General features: G+C 41.3%; 1 protein-coding gene across 1 annotated transcript in view; it reads right to left on the bottom strand.

Annotated features, from left to right (window-relative positions):
* LOC123344054 (myocardial zonula adherens protein-like) overlaps positions 1 to 21405 on the bottom strand; it is an 88589-nt gene that overhangs the window by 3604 nt on the left and 63580 nt on the right. Inside the window, exons 11-13 of the mRNA XM_044979793.1 lie at positions 18724 to 18807; positions 18114 to 18214; positions 733 to 1443 (exon numbers count right to left, since the gene is read on the bottom strand). Of these exons, the coding sequence (XP_044835728.1) occupies positions 733 to 1443; positions 18114 to 18214; positions 18724 to 18807 (896 nt within the window). The remainder of the gene's footprint in view (positions 1 to 732; positions 1444 to 18113; positions 18215 to 18723; positions 18808 to 21405) is intronic.

The raw sequence follows: 21405 nt of genomic DNA, 5'->3' as shown, positions 1-21405 counted from the left end.
TACAGCTTATAATCTTCTAATACTTTCAACATACTTTGTAGTGGTCTGCAGCTACAATAGGTCCATCTTTTCAAGTATATGAAGACACTGTGATGATGCTCCATCATGCATATCAATTATTTCCAGTATAGCACCTAGTAAAGGTGCAAAACTCTATCATATCACCAACTTGTAGCAAATATTCTTCCGGGGAAAAAAAAATCTCCGCCAGAAGTTATACTTCTAGTTCTCTGTTTCTGCTTATTTTGTGCCCATAAAATGGCAATGGCTGGGAGTCAGGGAAACTTCAGGTAGTCACTGTTGGAAGTTTCCAGACAATTTTGCCAATACAGAAATTAAAATTCAGAGTGATCCTGAAAAGCCACCCACTATTACAGTTCAGTTGTAATCCTAAAGGAATATTTGCCAGTTAAGTAATAGCTTTGTAGCATGGACCAAAAAACAAACAAACAACCTTTAAGTGTTGATGATGATTATTTATTACTTGTGGAATCAGGAGACTAAGCAACACATTTTAAAATGATAACTTTTGAATCAGGATTTTAGCCCTAGTCCCCAGATGTGGGGGACTAGCACATTAAACTAGCATACCACAAAATGCCATATGTCTTTTTGATCATCTAATTCTGTCAAAACAAAGCAAAAGCAAAAAGCATTTACAGTCGCCAATTTTATATAGATAATAGTTAGTCCTCCTATTTATGAGAAACTTCTCTATTCTGTAATACTTACATGTTGGTTTTAAATTTATTTTTTGATCTTGGGTTCTTAGCTCTTGATTCTAGAACTTCAATATAATGTGGCTTTTTTGGTGCCACCGTGGGAAGGCTTCCAAGGGGATTGTTCTTAAATTTAGCAATGTTCTGTTCTTTTTCTGATTTTCTTTCACTGTTATTCCCATCTCCAACTGCAACTCTTTCAAAGGCCTCAACCAGCATGTCACCACTGTTGCCTGAAGCATCCACTGCACTTTCTGTTTCACCCAGAGAACTGTATTTAGGTATCTGCTGATCAATTTTCATCAGGCTGATTGAGGATGAATTTAAATTGGATTTACTTTCGTGAGATTTTGCATGGTCTTCGATCATACTCTCTATTTGATCACGTTTTTTATGGCCCTTTGCAGAAGCCGTATGTGTGTCTCTTTTCTCGGTACATTCAGCTTCCTTGTCTTGCAAAACAGTTTTAGAAGTTATGTTTACATTAGTAGCAGAGTTTTCATAAATAGATGAGAAAACTTTATTTGTTGATTTGTCCTCACTCAGGGCAACTCTTTGCTTGTTTGTATTAATCTCCTGTTGTTTTGTCTGAAACTCCAGTCTAACAACAGACAACAGTTCAGTTGTTCTCCTTAATTCTTCCTGTTGTGCTATGGCAAGCTTCAGCTTTTCAACAAAATCAGAGATCTTTTTACCTTTATCTGGAAGTCTATAAATAAAAGTCCTAAAAATAAGAAAGAGTTACGTGAGAACCCTCAGTCTTACTTCTGATATTCACATATGTAATATCCGATGGATAAAGTTAATAGTTTCATGAAAATATTAAAACATTGCTGGTTCCATGACATAAAACATTCTGAAAACATTAGAATTCTAAAGTTTGCATAAATGCATGACATCTGTAGTTTTATAAGTTCATGACTATAGCAGAAAAAAAGTAATCATTTTACCAAAACAAGTGAAGATTATTCTGAGCTGAATTAATGGTATGGCAAATATTTTACAGTGATTTCATTTAAAAGATCACAGAACTTGGAGGGCAAAATACAAGACTGAAGTGAACTGTGCTATGATTACTGAAGATATTTATCAATTGACTTTAGAACTGTGAACATATGTAAAATTGGAGTATACTTCTTAAACTGTTGTCTTGACAGCCTTACCCAGAATAGTCTTCACAACTCTATTATGTTATCAAAGCTATCTGTAGCAAATCAATCAGAGAAGTGTACGTGTGTGAAATCCAACCTAGAAATTTATGCGATTCTGACACAAATGAGTAGCATTCACAACCAGTAAATTGGGTCCAAGGAAGTTTTACTGACTTACTAACAGGTAAGTGGCACCGGGCTGGAGCCCAAACTCCTCCTGCACTCCACACCACAACTCCCCGCCCTGAGCCTCCTGCCCGACCCGAACCCCCTGCCCTGAGCCCCCTCCCGCACTCTGCACCCCTCCCTGCACCCCTGCCCTGAGCCACTTATACACCCCACACCCTTCTCTGCCCCAACTCCTTGCCCATAGCCCCTTCCTGCACCCTCCCATCCCCCCCACACCCTCCTGCACCCCAACCCTCTGCCTCAGCCCTGCTTGCAATTTCCCCACCCAGATGTGGCCCTCGGGCCAAAAAGTTTGCCCTCCCCTGCCTTAGAGAATAGGGCTAAAATTGCACATTTGTGCAGGATGCATGTTTGTTCTAGTTCTTCCTTTTCCCCACCCTTTAGTCTTCCTTCACTGGAAGGAAAAAAAAAAAAGATATGTCTTTATACTAAGTTAGCTACCTCACTGTCATTTTTTAGAAGGGACCAGGCACTGGAGTTTTTACCTCAGCATAGCTAGTTGTAATCAATCATAGCCCCACTAATTGGGGTTTACCTCAACTAGCTATGCTGAGGTATAAAACTACTTGTGTCTCGTCTCCTCTACAATTTTACATCAAATTAGCTATCTCGATGTGAAACAAGACATATCTTTTTTACAATGAACACATAGCCTAAGATTAGATACTACCTCTCTATATTCCCCCCCATAAATTGCGTTCCACTCCCCACTTTGGCCTTTACTCATTAACTCGCGCTCTCACACACACACACACACACACATCCCTTTTATTGAAACGAGACTAGAAAGCCTCCTTAAAAACAATGTATTTCTGCAGGTAACATGTCAGATTTGCAAATCATTAAAGCCTTGACCCCGCAAACATGTAAACATATGGGGTGGTTTTACTCATGTGAGGAACCCCATTGACTTTGAATAGTCTCACTCATGCTTAAGTGCTTGCAAGATCAGGCCCTACTAAAGCAAAAACATCACTTATTTATTGTTCTTCACTGGTTCTTGCTCCCAGGCTCAGGATCTAAGTGATCACTACGTGTTGGGTCAGGCAGGAATTTTCCCCCAGGTCAAATTGGCAGTAACAAACTTTTTCACCTTCCTTTGCAGTGTGTGGGTGCAGGTAACTTGCCAGGATTAGCTGTGTCTACCTAACAATCATTTTCCTGCCACTGCAGGGGCTTTGGGCATTGGTGCACCTCAGTCCCACCTATTCTCTGCCTGTGGCACCTAACAGTCTAGTTTCCTGTAGACTGTAATACTTTGGTCACTGGGTTTAGCGTGTGGGTGCTGCGTGGCGTTGGTGGCTTGTGATACACAGGAATCAGACCAGATGATCTGGTCATCCCTTCTGGCACTGAATTCTACAATAGTCTGATCCTGTAGTGCTTGGACTCCCAAATCCTTCTGTCCCTTATCACAGCACTCTCTGTGCTTGGCAACAGCTCCCGTGAGGTGGCCCTTTCAATAGGGGAAAATCATTATGACTCTTGGGCCTGTTCTGCCCACTGAGTCTGATCTGTGACCTGGTTGTTATCCCTCTCAAAAGGGCACAGCTCCTGTCACCGTGGTATCCACCGTCCAAAGTGACAGCGGACAGTGGGGGGACGGGTGCTCATGTAAAGTCACTGGCAGGATCAGGCTTCACTGTGTCATGTCTGCGTGTGTTGGAGGTGCTGGTGGCTGTGGGCGGGGGGGGAGAACACGAGGCAGGCAGCTGTGTGTGTGTGCACGTGTTAATGTTGGGGGAATGATAGCGGTGTGTTGGTCTTGTGGTAGTGGTGCCTCTGTGTGTTGGAGGTGGTGGAAGCTGGGAGCTAGGGGACAGGACACAGGACTGATCCGTGTGTGTGTGGGGGGTGGGGGATGACAATGGTGTTGGGGTAGTGGTGTGTCTATCTGTGCATGCTGGAGGTGGTGGTGGCTGGGGGGGGAACAGGAGGCAGGATGATAGCGATGCATTGGTGTTGGGGTAGTTGTGAGTCTGTGTGCACGTGTGTGTGTGTGTCTGTGTTATAGGTGGTGGTGGCTGGGGGAGGCAGGAGGAAGGGCAGCTCTGTGTGCGCACGCAGGTGTGATGGGGATGACAGCGGTGTGTTGGGGTAGCAGTGCGTATCTCTGTGTGTATGCGAATGTGTGTTGCAAGTGGTGACTGGGAGGGCAGGAGGCAGGGCAGCTCTCTGTGTGGGGCAGGGATGACAGCGGTGTGTTGGGGTAGCAATGCATCTCTCGATGTGAGCGCGTTGGCTTGGGGGGGAGGGCGCATTAGGAAGCAGGGAACCTGTGTGTGTGAGGCGGGGTGTTGGTGTTGGGGTAGCAGAGTGTGTGTATTGGAGGTGGTGGCTGGGGAGGCAGGGCAACTGTGTGTGTGGGGCAGGGATGAGAGCAGGGTGTTGGGGTAGCAGTGTGTATGTGTGTGTGTGCTGGAGGTGGTGGCTGTGGGGCAGGAGGGAGAGCACCCGTATGTGTGGGGCAGGGATGACAGCAGGGCGTTGGTGTAGCAGAGTATGTGTGTTGGAGGTAGTGGCCAGGGGGGCAGGGCAGCTCTGTGTGGGGCGGGGATGACAGAGGGGTGTTGAGGTAGCAGTGTGTGTGTGTTGGAAGTAGTGGCAGTGGGGGGGGGGCAGGCGCCAAGGCAGCTGTGTGTGTGGGGCGGGGATGACAGCGGGGTGTTGGGGTAGGGGTGTGTGTGTGTGTGTGTTGGAAGTGGCGGCGGGGGGGACAGGAGACGGGGCAGTTCTTTGTGTGGGGCAGGGATGACAGCGGGGCATTGGGGTGGGGGGTGTGTGCGTTGGAAGTGGTGTCTGGCTGGGGGGGGCAGGAGACGGGGCAGCTCTGTGTGTAGGGCAGGGATGACAGTGGGGTGTTGGGGTAGCAGAGTGTGTGTGTGTGTTGGAAATAGTGGTGGCGGGGGGGGAGGTGGCAGGGCAGCTCTGTGTGTAGGGCAGGGATGACAGTGGGGTGTTGGGGTAGCAGTGTGTGTGTGTTGGAAGTAGTGACGTCGGGGGGGGGGACTGGAGACAGGGCAGCTCTGTGTGGGGGGGGGCGGGGATGACAGCGGGGCGTTGAAGAGAAGGTGCGCGAGGGCAGCTCTGTGTGTGTGTGTGTTGGAAGTGGCGGCGCGGGGGGACAGGAGGCGGCAAGGCAGCTCTGTGTGGGGGGCGGGGATGACAGCGGGGCATTGAAGAGAAGGTGCGCGAGGGCAGCTCTGTGTGTGTGTGTGTGTGTGTGTTGGGGGCGGGCAGTTGGTCCCCGGCGGGAAGCAGTTGCGCCGGTTACCGCCCCCCTCTGCCGCGCGGGCCCGTGCGCGGGGAAGGACCGGCTCAGCCCCGCCCCGGGGGGGGGGTGGCCGCGGGGCGCTATCCCGGGGTCTCGCCCCCCCGACCCGGGGCTCACCGAGCGGCCAGCAGCCTCTCCTGGCGCCTCAGCATCTCCTGCAGCTCTTGCAGGCTTCGGCCCCGCAGCTCCCCGCCTTCCCCTGGCAGCGATGACATGCTGCCGGCCGGCCGGGAACGGGCACGTGCCACTGCGGGGGGTTCCCCAGCGCCGGCTCCGCCAGCTGCTTCCGTTGCCCACAGGAGGCCGCCATGTTACCGGAAGGGACGGTACGGCAGCGGGGTCAGAGTTTGTTGAAACGCGGGTGTGTGCGCAGCTGAAGGCACCGCCCCTTCCCTGGGCCCGTAGCCTGTCGTCCCGCCCCTCTCTAGGTCCCGTTCTTCTACCGCGCGCGCACACACCCTCCCCCCGGCCGGATGGGCCCCGCCCATCCCAGGCGCCTTCAGTACCTACCGTCCACAAGCCACCACGCCACCCCCACCCGTGTCTCCTCCCCTCCCCCACCATCCCAAACGTGCCCAACCCCCCCTCCTCTGCGAGTCTGCCCCCTAAACCTCCGCCCACCTTCCCCTGTCTGACCAAACACCCTCCAATAAAACCCCTGCATCCCCCACCCAGACATTATAACCCCCCTCAGTCCCTTCCCACACATAAGCCCCAGGCTCCTCCCTCCACTAAACTTTCCACACAACCCTTCTCCAAACCCTGATCACTTCTCCCTCTACATGCCCCTGCTGGATCCCATATACACAAATATACCAACTCATGACCAAACCTCCTCCTCCCAGGCCCCCTTATCTCTCTACCCGCAACTACTTTGGGTTCTAATATCCCACATCCCTGCCAACTGCATTCCCGCTTTGCACAGAACTTCACACTCAGCTTCCAGATAACCGTGTATAGGGTCATACATTGTGGGGTACTGTATCTTAAAAATAAACTGTCATAGATGATGTTGGAAGCAAAGTCAGTTGTGAATGCAATCCTTCGTCACCCAATTGTGTTCTACCTGTTCAGACCAATGATGCAGCCAGCTCAGGGTCTGCAATATTTTTTCTACTGAGATCCTGTCGTCTCATTTTTCAACCTAGCCAATCAACGATTACTCATGCAGTGTTTTAATTCATTAGGGACAAATCCTGTTCATTCCTCCATGACAGCAGGAACGAAGACAGAGAAGAATCAGTGTGGTGGTTTCACTGCTCAGAGGGCAGGATCATTCTGCTTACTCAAGTCTGAATTGTGGGGACTTTTACAAGTCCCTCCACCTCCCAAATTAGCTCCTGGTAATGGCTGAAAAAGCAAAAAAGATGGGAAAGGACAGCATCTATACCTTCTGTTCAGCACTCTTAGCAGCCTGCATGTATCAAAGTGGAAAAGTTGTTCCTTTCGCTCCCCGAACCTGGGTGCTTCTGCAGTTAGAAAGCAGACCCTACCGCTGGATAGAAAATTTCCTAATTCCTGAAGCAAGTCATTTTGTTAAACTTTCTAGTAGTACTTTAAATAAACAAACAAGGATAATAGAAATTAGCTGTCTACCACCCCCAGAGCAACATTTATATAATGTTGTCATATTCACTCAATTATTGTGCAATGGGGCACCCCTTGTAAAGTGACTGGTGTCAGAGAACAGATACCAGGATGAGATTCAAAATGGCAATTTTCAAATACATCTATATTCCCCCAAAAAATTAACACAAGACAACCAGCAAAAGAGGAGAAATGCACTCAAGACTACAGGGAGTGGGACTTAAACAGCAGGAACCAGGAAGAGAGGGGTGGATTGAGAGGAGAAGGAAGGGAATTGAATGAGGATGGTAGGGTGGCGCCAGTTTCCTATTTCAAGCTGAGCAGTGCAGATGTTTGAAAAGATCTGTGGCTTGTGAACCACAGGTTGCTGACTTCTGCACTAAATAAATCAAGCGACTCAATTGAGGCAAAGGGCCCTGAGCCCATCAGAGTTCAACTCAAGATGGATCCCCATGTCACAAAGTCTGCATTCTTGAAAGTGGTCATGATGTTCATTGCAAGGAACACATTTTGTAGTAAGCTGGATGAAAGAAATGGTAAAGAACAGAAGCAGATACTTGTGTCCAGTGTTCAACAATCACTTTATTGAGAAAGTAGTGAGGGTCTAGATTTCTCACAAAAATTGATTATTTGCATTTTTCACTGGTAAAAATCTAGCCATTTCCATTTGTTTCAATGGACATTATCTTTTAGCTGACTATAGGACTTTATTAGGACTCAAGATTTTTAATTGTCAGGGATTGCTTAGTAAGGGTAAAGGTGGAGATTACAGGGATTTTTGCAAATTGACATTTTCTATTGACTATTTTTAGTTTGGCCACAAATTTACATTTTGAAAATACAGGTTTTTATAAAATGTAGTGACAGTGGATACATTTCTACCTTTTTAAAAAAATACCCAAACGAGAACAGAGAATTTGAAGTAAACAAACATTCCTCTTCACAATGCAAGAGCTAAACCTTGCAACACTAAAAAAGCCAAAAGTGAAACTGACTCCATGGACTTTCAAACAGAGAAATGCAAAATCTAAACAAAGAACACAAGACAGTGTCCTTGTTATGTCAAACTTGTTTTAAAATATCTTTGTGCATAATACACAAGATAAATATAGAACTTCAGACTCCATTGGTTTGCTTATTTTGTTTTTTCTCAACTGGTTGTTATGAGTGCCATGATCTTTATTAAACCCACTCCATCTAGTAGAAATAATAATAAAGACATTAGCTGAATGGTGGTTCCCAGGTGGCAGATTTGGGTCTTTTAAAGTTTATCCCAATAGAGGCCGCTTGGTCCAAGTTCTAGTAAAGAGACACATTTCTCAGAGATTGTTAAAACAGTTGTTTTATGAACAGGATGAACTGAAGGCCAATCCCAGAGGGATTGAGGGAGGAAGCATGTTAAAATGACTATCCACCCCTTTGTTTGCTCAGCTGGAAGGTGAATGGAAAGGCTGAGGGCCAGGGGAAATGAGATTAATCAAGTCGGCAGCTACCCATTGAAAAAAAAAATACCATGATCATGGTGAGAAAAACCCAACTAAATGACTATTGAGTGGATTGTATCAGTGCCTGCTGCCCCCATCCCAGATCATCCCCTCCTGCAGAAAATCCTACAGGAGAAGGAAAAAAAAATCTCTGTTTGCCCCATTTCTTCTTGATCATTCTGTCAGGGGAGGCAGGTTTTGCCTCTGACAAATAGGCAAGAATACTCCCCCCTCTCCAATTTAGATGACCCCGTGGAAGCTGCAATAGGCCAAATGAAGGCTCTAAGTCCCCTGCATCTGCTCTGAATTCTAGCCCCTCCTCTGGCCAACTCCCAGTAACCCTTTAGACCTATAAGTGGAACTTTTTTAGCTTACTCTTCACACAGCAGGATGATGCATATCCCTCAGCTCACCTCCTGCTGCCCTATCTCCGCCTCTTCTCCTTATGCAAACCACAGAGAAAGAGGTGGCAATGTCATGGAAAGAGAATGCCTCCTTCTTCTGTAGGGGAACCGGGAGGCACACATACAGAGGCTTCTTTTCATGCACAGGTCTAGGCAGGATGGTCTACAGCTCTATCGCTATTACACATTGAGTTGCTGCTGTGTAACTTCAGTTCAATCATTATTACATGTGCAGAAAGGTAATAGCACTTACAATTTATATTTCTAACTCTAAACTGCAACACCACCATGCAACCGTAGGAAAAATGGTGATGGGGATGAAATCTCATGTTGCAAATTACCAACATGAATCATCAGCAATGATGTGCTGGATACAAAACATGTGAGAGTTCCCTTATGGCATCACTCGTAAGGACAATCACTCAGACTGTGACATTCGTCTGTCTTTAGCTAGCATCATTAGGAAGAATGCTGAGTATATGATGCCTGTATTAGGATACAATTTAGAATTCTCTTTATGGTTTAAGTATGATCAGCAATTTAGGTGGAGGTCATCAAGTGATCCAGCTATAGAAAAGAATGGGGTGAATATACATTCCTGGTCGAGTTTGATCTTGTCACTTATTCAGCAGAAGCCATTATGGATGCCTAGGCAGTGGAAAGCAGATGCAAATGCTCAAAGGTAGAAATGGATCTGAAACCCCCTCCTCACTCCTACCTCCCTGCTATGAACTGGCTTTCGGAGCAATTGCGGGGAAGGGGAAGGTCATGCATTCTCAGGCCTTGCCAGCTGAGAGTACAGAGAATTGTTTTTCAGGAACGAAATGCCCCAAACAGCCCTGTTTCCAAGACAAGTAGATGTCATCAGACTGAACATGGTCAGCCTAATACAATCTAGGGACTTTGGCCATTTCTTTTTCTACTGGGGTTCAGAAGTAGCATATTTACATTGCACATCAGTAGGGTTGCCAATTTTGCTTGGACGTATTCCTGGAGATTTCATCACATGACATAATCTTTAATTCCTAGAGACTCCAGGACAATCCTGGAGGGTGGCAACCCTACACATAAATAGTATTTTCATAGCTTGTCTTGAAGAACGTTTTCTTTGTGTTAGAGCATGTTTTGCCTCCACATTAGAGGGGAACATTTCTTCCATTCACCTACTATTTTCTTGAACACTTTGTTCAGCACTCATATAAGGTGCTTCGTATTTCACAGGATTGGTCCCTTTGTTTCTTATAGTAGTCGACTTTACAATGCTCCCCACTTTGGATATTGTCCCAAGAGAAAGTGCTATCTAATAACAGCTGACAGAAGGCGATAGTCTGTTTTCCATCATGTCTGAAGTCAAATGCAATTTATTCCTCAATAGTATAAGAACAGTTGCTATGCAATTCAGTATTATTTGTATGGCAAATATCTTGGAACCTATAAGAAAATCCAATTATAACAAGAGCAAAAGAGAAAGAAAATCCACTCTTCTGATAAATAAATTATAATAAATGAGGTGACAGATGACACAAGGATAGGAGAGAGGAATATTGCTCTTTTTATAGGGAGACTAGGCTTTCAAGTAATTAGGCAATGTATCCAAAAGAATATTGTTTGACATATTACCGGTATACAACTCATTGGGGACATTCCAATAGAGATAGATGTTTGCATGTGTTGAATTTTTAATACTTCTGGAAGGTACCAGACTGAAGCTCTCTATCCACACCAAAGGATTTTTTCGGGGTGGGATATATAGGAAAAAGGCTACAGCATTAAAGCCGGTCAACATTTTTCAACTAAAAAGTTTTATCGGAAAAATGTGGATGCATCAAAATTGTTGATTTATCAACTGGGAAGTTCTAAAAAAAATAATAAAAAAATCTTAATTTAAATTGATATTTCAAAGCAAAACTAAAAATGTTAAATTTTGACTCAAAATGCCATTGACTTCTGGGTTTTGGAAACAAAATTTTCCATTTTCCATTTTTATTTTTTTATAGTATCTCCCACTTAAAAAAATTAAAATAGATGTTTCCATCCTCTTTCCCCCTTCCCCCCCCCGCCCCTCTGGTGGTGTGTGTTCCTACACTGATGATGGTGAGATCTCCTGAACAGCCTATGGGCTTAATAAAGGGCCAAACTTTGTACACTTTTTAACCTGCCCATCCACTCATAAAAACTCCCAAATGTCATATCAGTGACTTAACCCCCCCGTTCCCCCTTAAAAATCCAACCCCCCACCCAGAAAATCCTGGAATTCTTCATGAAAGCTTAGAAGTATTAAAACCTCCAGATTTAACAAGATTTTATTAGTGCATTTTGGCACTTTACAGGAAAACCAGAGTCCAAGTCTGAGAGGCACCCCAAAGCTATCAAAAATGCCCATATAAAAGTACATCTCAGAAAGTATTAGCTAAGCTATAACACTTAGTTTACAGAACTTATCTTAAGAAAGCAAACAACACTGCTCATCATTGATTAGTCCCTGGTTCTAATCTTTGCTATTGCTTGCATATTTATAAGACTCTTTTGATGCAGTCAACATATTATTTGCTTCATTTAAAATATGCTTTTAGAAGACAATATACACTCATTAATATGTCTGATTAATAATGGAAATTTAAGTTATAAAAAATGGGCCAATTTATTCTAGTGGTATAACTCCAGTGATGTCAATGGAGCATCATCCCTGATGTACTTGGGAATCTGTCTTCATCTGCCCTTGGTTTAGACAACAGAATGGATAGTCATTTTTAGAACAGTTTTTTTGTGTTTGTTTTTTGAGGGAGAAGGGACCACTATGCCAGTTGTTGTGTATCCAAAACAAGTCTACATTCTCTTTTCTTTAATTAAGAGCCTCATCTACTTGATACTTAGCTCAAAGAGCAGTTTTCAGTCCTAAACAAGGGAGTGATTTCCTGTTCTCAAGAGGACATCTGCCAAAGGAAACATTAACAAGAAAGTCCAAGAGCCAAACAAATCGCTTTCAAATTCATACATGTTTTGCACCTAGAAGGGTTTGTAGGATAAGTTGTTTCTATGATTTTTATGGTAAACTTATGTTATGTTCTAATTAGTGCTGAGACACTAGAGTTTAAAAATTCATATAAAATATACAATATTTATTGCAGTTTATCCTTTTCAAATCCTACATATTGTAGATATTAAAATGTACAATGTAATTATTATTTATACAGTGTATATGCAAACTGAATCCGCAAATGCTTTTTTGAGTTAAATACAAGACAGCTGATAACATGGTTTAAATTACAAAAGAATATGGGGGTATGAACACTGTTTTGTGATCTAAATAAAACGATATAATTTACTCTTACATATTCAATGCACTTTATAGGACCTAGCTACATGGATCTCATTGACTATTCCAGAAACCCCCTAATTTCCAGTGTTGTAAGACATATTTATCCAAACCAGTGTTGACAAACAGGATATTGAATTATGAAAACATTTTTACAGTTTGACTTAGGTACATATACTCAAAGGCCCGAAGGACCCACTGATCATCTAGTTTGACCTCCTGACAGTGGAACTATGCTGATTTACACAAGCTGATGATCTGACCCTAAATCTTTAACTGTTCTCTGAGTAACAAACTTTTTCCCCCTCTCCCTCCTTCATCATCAAAGACCACACATTATCCATCCATCAAGTCTGAACAAAATTCAATTATAAAATCCTTGTCTTTTCTTTTAGTTAGTGATTTCTGTGCAGCATATCAGATATCAAGATGTTTTTAATTAGTACATAGTTTCTTCAGTCCTTTTCATTTAGTTTAGAAATTAATCCATATTTCAAATTATTCTATAAATCATAATATATTTTTTAAGAGGAAACTTCTACAAGGAAGACTCAAGATCCAGTTGCTCTGAAGCAAGCCCAGTGCAGTTTCACAGTCAGAGTGGTTGATTTTTTGCTTTACTCAGAGTTAATGAGACCTATATGACATTTTCAGAAGAGATTCCATTGAACCCTTTGAAAGCATAATTAATTTCCTTTTGATATTTATAATAAAACACAGCCCAACGTTTTCCCCATTCTCTCACAATCTCCAAGCAAATGCCATTTGCTGAGAAACTCCCCCATATGACTGTTGTTTCTGAACCTTTGCCTATGTAACTAACTGCACTGGGCTCCATTATGATTTAGGGGAAAAAAGAGTTAACATCTTTTGAAACCATGCACCTTTCACTCATCTTTTAATTCAATCTTCATCCAGCCACCTTAAGCTTAAAGATTGCTCCCATATAATAAACCAGCCTCATCACATGATCAAGATAAACTGCTTGTGGAGCCATCTTGCCATGTAAGATGTCAAGAGATGCTTGTGTAATGAACTGTGGACACCAGAATCACAAGTGGGGTTCAGTTAAAAAATCTTCAGCATCAAGATCACAGGCATCTATCACTTGAACAAAGTAAGAACAATGAGGGCTTATCGACACTTGAAACACTACAGCGACATAGCTGCAGCGCTGTAGTATTTCAGTGTACGCACTACCTGTGCGGATGGGAGGGGTTCTCCCATAGACGATCCACTTCCCTGAGAGGCAGTAACTAGCTCGATGGAAGAATTCCATCAGCCTAGCACTGTCTACACTGGGGTTAGGTTGACTTAAATACATCTCTCAGGGGCGTGGATTTTTCATACTCCTGAGCAACTTAACTGGGTCAACCTAACTTTTTAGTGTAAATCAGGCTAAGTTATGAAATAGTCTGAATGGTTGCTACTATCAGCCACCAGAGGGAGTGATGATCACATGCACTAGGCAAGCATACCACATATGCATTGGGTATACAAAAATCAACCACCATCAGAAGAGTTCTGTGTCGCTCGAAGGCTTGTCTTTCACCAAAGTTGGTCCAGTATAAGTTATTACCTCACCCACCTTGTCTCTCACTATCATCTCTGGCACATATTAAGGTATTTGAAGATCCTGCCAATAGTTTCACTTCTCATTTATAATTCTGATAAACTTCAAACTGGCTGTAAGATGGTGGAATCCCAGTTCAGCCAGCTTAGTCTCTCAGAAACCACTAGGGCACCAAGTCTGAGGCACCATAGTGTAATTCAAGGAAAAATCCTCCACACAAGGTTAAAACAACAGTTACCACTGATGTCAGGGTGTGAGTAGTTTCAGTGTATTTGCTACCTGGTCACAAGACAATTCCTCTGGTTTGCAGTATAAAAATAGCTCCTCATTTCAGGGGTCTATAGAAAGTAACCCATTTTAATAAAAAGTAGGGGGCCTTGTCCTCAGGCCCTTTCCCAGTGGAGCAATTTCTATGCCTTTTCACTAGGAGAAACAGGTTTATCCCTTCACTGGTATTAATGCAGAACCAATATTTTAGGATTTTTTTTAATTAAACATTTAAGAACTATTTCTATAGTAGCACAGATTATAATAAAACACTTTAGATAAGCAGATACTATACAGATCTCCATCCGACTGTATTTGAAGTAATTTACATATTCCTTGATTTTTTTGGGTGGCGGGGGTCGGGGAGGAAACAAACAAACACTTACTTTGAATTTTGAAGGTACACCTCTACCTTGATATAACACTGTCCTTGGGAGCCAAAAAATCTTACCGTGTTATAGGTGAAACCGCGTTATATTGAACTTGCTTTGATCTACCAGACTGCGCAACCCTGCCCCCCCGGAGCACTGATTTACCGCCTTATATCCAAATTCGTGTTATATCGAGGTAGAGGTGTAGTATAATACTGAACTTTGCTTTTTAGGAAATGAACATTTTCAGTGTTCAGAAGTTGAAGTCCAGGTTCACTAGGCCCTAACTCTGCAGATTCACACACACAGTGAGATCTACTGTGCATATGAACTTGCAGAATTGGTGCCTTAGTTGATATTCCATTCCATTGCTTTGGTCTCTTCGAACAATTAATGTTTCTGCAAGTGTTCCAAACTATCCAGTCACTTGTGATTCTGTCCTGAAAAATGTGCTATTTTATTTGCCGGTTACAAAGTGCAATTTCAAGATAAACTTCTCTAACAAGCATCCCAAAACATGAAAAACTTGGGAGTAAGCAAGACATTTATTAGATGTAAATTACTGATCATTTTAATTAAAAACACGATCTCTTACTTTGTTTCTACAGCTGGTGCCAAAGTTTAAAATCTTGGGTTAAGGTTGGGGAACACATTCATTTTGTGAAACCCTGAGGCATGCCTAGTGTCCTCCAGTAATAATATGAAATGCTAGAGCAACACTAAGTAACAGTACATTTTTTAAAATAAATGCAGCTGTGACTAATATAAAGTTACTCTTTTTAAAAACTCATTTTAATAAAGCCATAAGAAAACATTTAAAAATAAAATTAGCATTATTTTTTAAACTCTGGGATTATAAACAAGATGTGAAAAAGCATCCCTGTATTCAAATACTCACATATAGAGTAGATGGAGTAATTTCTGCTGGCACATGGAAGTTGGGCATGAGATGTTAAGCCAAATTTTGAAGAAATAGTCTTCTCAATCAAAATCCAAAATCACATAACAGAATAATGCAGCTACTGCCCTTTGAAGGCAAAATTCTGCTCTGTAGTTATCCATTCCTCTTTCCAGGGCAAAATGGGCCAAGAACAAATCCAAATCCAAATGTAGGGCCTTGACTACAAGACTTGGTCCTGATTCTACAAACATTTATCAGTGAATATAATTGCTTACAGCTAACTGTAGTACAAACCGAGGTCTCAATCCAACAAAGCAGTGAAGCTTTAGTGCTTACTACTGAGTAGTAAGCAATATGTTCACTAGCAAGTGTTTGTAGGATCAAGTTCTTTGATAGTTATCTAAGGTACACAGCTCCGCTGTAAACATTCTGCAAAAGAATGTTGGATATTAGTGCACCTTTTGGGGGCAAACAGAGCCTTTAGGACTGTAACAGGTGATCCATCCAAGAAGAAAAGAGGTGGCTTGCAAATCAATGCCCTTTTGCAGGAGAATTATAGATTTTACACCTAATTATATTAGATTGAAAATAAAATAAATTACAGCTTCATTTTACAGAAAGAATTTCAACACACAATCAGAAAAACTGTACAAGTCTCTCCTTCAATGTGTTTGAAATATGACAAATTGCACTAAACAGCTTCCTCTCAAGAAGCAATACATATTGCATTTTCATGCTGCTCTTCTTCCATAACCCCATGCAAAACACTAATGTCAGTAGCAACTTCAGATATGGAGCTACTAAAAAGCTGCACACTGAAAATGTTGAGCAAAACTCTCGGCTGCTGGTCTTCTCTGTGGTTGCTTAGCTTAATTCTTATCAGCTGCAAAAGGCACTTGCTTATTGAAGGAATGCACTGACTTGTGTGTTTAAGATGTATTATTCTTCACAGTAAACTCCAGGACTCTCTTGAATGGGGTGTATGTCCTCACAGGTCTTGAAGTTTCAGGAGACCTTCTGCTGTCGATGTTTGTACTACTAAGAGATGAGAAAGACATTTTAACTGTCAAAGTCTCTGAGGTTCAACTTGTTTTGCTTGACATGTCAATTTGGGCAGCTGACTGTAAACTTCACTGCAAAGAATTTGTGTCCTGAAGGTTCTTTTTGATACTGGCTCTAGAAGCTGTAATGCACGTTAGAAACACGCCAGATCTCTTTTTAAATGTCATGAAGAACTCTCGATAATCTTACGCCAGATACTAGCAAGTTTGGGATGTGAGCATCAACAAATCACATATTAGACTATATAGCAACACAGGTGCTCTAATTTAGCATGCTTGTGACATGGAATTAAAAAATAAAATTGACTGTAAAATGTTTCATAAAAACTAAACTAGGTATATGTCATGGATAAGTTTCAAGAATGGGAGAAATCTGAGAGCTATGCAAAGGCTGCTTTGAGATCTAAAGGGGCCCCAAGAAGCACCACAAAGAAGGGTTTGTCAACTTCATAGTGCCATTAAATTACGCTCTAGGCTCAAAGTTGCCAAACAAGTTGAAAAACTGACATGGCAGTTTTTATATCAGGAGGGCAAATTATATTATACAAGATAATTTACTGATTTCATGTGCCTACTTGCATTCCTCAAAATTAAATATTTATTTTGCAGGGCTGTTAAAATGGATTAGTGTACTGCTGGGTGTTTTAAAAATGGCAAAGCTATTGGGGTTTATTGTTCATGGACAATTATTACTTTTTATTTTAAGTGCATTTTGAGCAAGTTCTATCCCCCTCCTAATGCAAGTGCACAGAGCTTTGGTTATAGCCGAACTAATATGGTTCCACTGAAGCATGCAAGAGAGAGAGTGTAGTCCATACAAATAGGCTGTGAAGACACCCTTCCCCTCAAAGCAAAGAAAGCAGTTTAGGTAAAGGCTCAAGAGATAAAACATAACTATGCAGATCCACTGGCCAGTCCCCATGTAGGGCTGGGAGCATGTACAATAACTACGGCAGCCTTAAAAGGAGCTCTACTGCCACTACTCAACCTTTAGAAGGAGTCGCCATTTTTTCCTCCCACCCCTGAAGCTTGTATTAGTCAGGCTTGGAACAGGATTCACCTAGTTACACACATGTAGTTCAGCAGTTAATATGTTAATAGTTATATTGTAATAGCTTTCAGAGGAGCTCGTACCGCAAACAGTGGTCAACAATATGTTATTTCCTATATTAGGTTCCTGTAGTATTTCAGATAATATCTAGCAATTTTAAGCAAACACTGACTTTTTAAAATAGTGATGGACCATGTATGTTATGAATACACAACATTAGCCTAATCTGAATGATGGATCAGCCAAATTCCAGTACTGCCCAACATACTAGATACTTTATGCAACCCAACTGAAGTGCTAAAGTTCTGCTACTATGTTCTGCTGCACTCACGGTAGGAAAACTTGAATGCTATTTTTCCTACAAGTCACAAGAACAATTCTTTGATAGCCCCCAAAAGATGGAACTTTAGGGGTCTAGGTTTAACTCCTTGCTCATTTCAACTTTTTGTAGTTAAATACTCCAGGAGTCTCTACCATGTTCCAGCCTTTAAAGGAAAGAAACATGTTTGTTGTAGGTGTCAGAAATTAAGTCAATGGTAAATATCATTTCTATGCTACACACCACTCTGTATGCCATGAAGAAAAAGATCATTAAATAAAAGCATGTTAACTATTAGACTGCAGAAAAGTTCTTGAGAAATTACTGTTGGTAGAGATAGAAACTGTTGTTCCAAATCCACATGCTGTTTTAATGGATAGGTTTATTGACAGAGTGATTTTCTACAGAGAACTCTTTCCAGTAAAATTCGTTGAAGTTCTGAATACCTAGATGGAAGATCACATCCTACTCCGATCTCTCTCGTTTCTACATTAGTCCTTGGCTGGGTTTCCATTAAGTAGTCCAACCTGTCTTGTAATTCTTTATTCTGGAAAAGAAGGATTTTCTGCATGACCTTTCAAGTTGCATTTTCCGAGAAGACAAATAAGTTTAAATGATTTCAGCTCATTAACATTGTATTCTCTCTTTTAACTAATGAAGTCCAGTATAAGGCTTTCTTAAACAACATTCTAAAAATATTATTTAGAATACACAAAATTTACTTATTTTTGGAAAATAAAGTTACTGTGACTGTAAAACATAAGTCAATCAATGACGTTCATATAGAATGCTAGATTTTTTTTAATGTCTCTAAAGTGTAAATGCATAACTATGTTACAGAAGTTCAACATGAATGTGAAGATTATTTATTACATGCATTCATGATGATCCTGATGTCACAACTATTTCTGTTTCCATATTCAAGACCAGTTACTACATACAGTGAATTTACATAAAGAAAATATCAGACATCATGGTTCTAACTCTAACAGTTCTTGTAAATCACATCAAAACAATTTTAACCCTTAAAAGAGTAAAGCTAATTTAAGTCCTTACCTCGCATTCTAGAAAAGAAATTTTTTCTAGAAGCTGCATTATAAACAATTCCTTTTGCATGATCTTTTTCTTTAGTATTTCGATCTGTGAATGAAAATAATAAGGAAGATCTTAATTCAAAGAGGTTAAAAAAAAAGACTTTATTCCATAAACAGAAATGAAAACTCATTGGATTTCAGTGTGCAGCCAATATTGTACTTTCTGTTCTAGAATGTGTAGATATTCCAGAACAGTTTGAATTCAAAAGGGTCAGCTTGGATGGTTTATACCATGGTCACAGACATGCACTAACCTGGCTTATGGCAGATGCCATGATCATACATGTGTACTAACATGGCTTCTGATACTTCATGCATTTTTAGAATATGGAAAGTAAACAAAAGTTTTCAAGTAACAACTAGCTGATATAAAAATATGTAACAATATAAAACAGGAACTCCATTACAGGGTTCAGAGGACTCTGCTCTCAGGGGTTTTGAACTCACCCAAAACTTTTATTATATGGTTGCTAATCTCTTGCCCTTTTTTTGGCATTTATTTAGCATAGCATGAAAATTAAAATATTTCTATATGAAAACTTTTATATTTCACAGTTGTGGAAAAAAGTCATTACCAACAATTGCTTGTCAGATTGACGATAAAATAACAAGAAGAGGCCACCTCAACAGTAATGTGACATTTTCTGCCCTCTGTAGGGAACATTAACATCGATATAGTGTTAATAACTTAAGATTCTCCCCTTCATTAGGGCAACCTTTCACCACTCAATTTGTGCAAACTTGTCCTAAAGCTAATTTACCCAGCTACAAGAGGATCTCCCTTGAGTAGTGGGATCCTTGCATATTCTAGAGCCACGGTAGCAATTTTTATCACACGTCCCTCCCAGTCACCACTGCAATGGATGTGGCCAGAGAAAGATGGGCCTGGCCAGGATGCCACAGAGCTCCCCAGTTGCAGTACCAGGCCCTTGGGGTCACTGATAGCTGGCTCAAGGCTGTTCTTAATCTGGGGGCTGGTTCAGCTCAAGTAGCCTCTGAAAGCCTCTATTGTCCCCCTGCCAAGTTGTGCTGATGCTGCTTGCCTGCAGCTGAGGTTCTGGCCCAATATGTGCATTTCTGTCTCTTATGAAGGAGTATTTTTAAGAAACCTGTCGACTGATTGCTTAAGTGAGTTCCACTGAAGTCGATCTGAATGCTGTTTAGAACAGAACACTAGTATAACTACTCCATTTTGTGTTTTGAGCTGACAAGATTGAAGAGATGAACACTGAAGGCTTTGCAAAAGTACATTCTAAAAATCTAAAGGAGAAAAAGGGACACTGCTTGGTGTGTGTGTGTGTGTGTGTGTGTGTGTGTGTGTGTGTGTGTGTGTGTGTGTGTGTGTGTGTGTGTGTGTGTGAGAGAGAGAGAGAGAGAGAGAGAGAGAGAGAATATGAAATGAATGATGTAGTTTCAGGCACAAGAGAGAGAGACAGCATCAAGAGTGACAGAAGATAGCCCAGGTTACAGCCTACATTACAAAAACTACACTTTTCAAGAACAATTTCAGGTTAACTAGTTGTGCCACTACAGTGGACCGGGTATAGCCTTAAAACATTGTTTTAAAACCATTCACGATACGGCTAAACCGTGCTAGCTGTGATGGTTGTTAGTACACAATTTCTGTACTATAGGCTAGTACAAAGAGGGAATTTTGGAGGGAGGCCTCAGAGGAGCAGAAATGGACATTTTCCAGTACTTACTACACATATGTAAGAAGTGATACCTGAACACTGTACATACAGCGCTGCAATGAAAATCCAATGCTACATTCAAAGTACATGAATTACTTTGTTGCTCCAGATTTGTATGTTGTATTAAACGGCCATTGTTAGACTTTAGGCCTGAAATTCAGGTTATTAGTAATACACTAATATGTACTAGTAATAAATGACTTAATACACGAGACTGTACCCCTTTAAGAACAAAATGACACGACTTAGTTATTCATTCTATTAACAAATAAATATTTTAAAATTAGTTTTTAAGTTATTAATGGTATTTTCTAAACTGTTTAAGGATTCCTTAATGGTCTGGATGAAGGAACACTGACAAGTTTTATATTACTAAACCACCCCCCTATATTATTAAAACTGAAATTTCTTTTAAATCTAGTTTTTTTATTTGCTATATATACTTTGTTTTCTTAATTTATTTCCAGCATGGACAATAATAATAATGAAGTCAGATTAACTTTTAGGTAATGCTGGTAGAAATTTTTCAATGAAAAGATTTTTGGGTGAAAAGCCAAACAAAAAATAATTAATGAAATTTTTTGACAGGCTCTGCTTTCAGCTTCTGAATGCTGTAATGTTTTGCTTCCACTGCCTGGAAATACTTAAGAACCACCTTTTCTAGTGTTTTTTTGAAAGGTCACATTTCTGTTTACATCCCAACTATATTTTGGAATTTGAGTCAATGGTGTCCCTCTAATATGAAATACAATTGTTGGTATAAATATAGCTTTTAATCTAAAAAGAATATATTTTAAAGGGTGCAAGTCATGTCCTATGTGCAGCAAAAGGGCTGATAGCCAATAGCATTTATTGGATTCTGCACTCTGTATGAAGCTAAGTCACGTCAGGACTTTAACTGTTAAGTTCCAGTCCACCTTTACTGAATAATCAACCACTTAAAAAAATCA

This window comes from Mauremys mutica, chromosome 11 (genome assembly GCF_020497125.1).
Source record: "Mauremys mutica isolate MM-2020 ecotype Southern chromosome 11, ASM2049712v1, whole genome shotgun sequence".
Classification (NCBI taxonomy): Eukaryota; Metazoa; Chordata; order Testudines; family Geoemydidae; genus Mauremys; species Mauremys mutica.
This window is presented reverse-complemented; position numbering and strand designations above follow the sequence as displayed.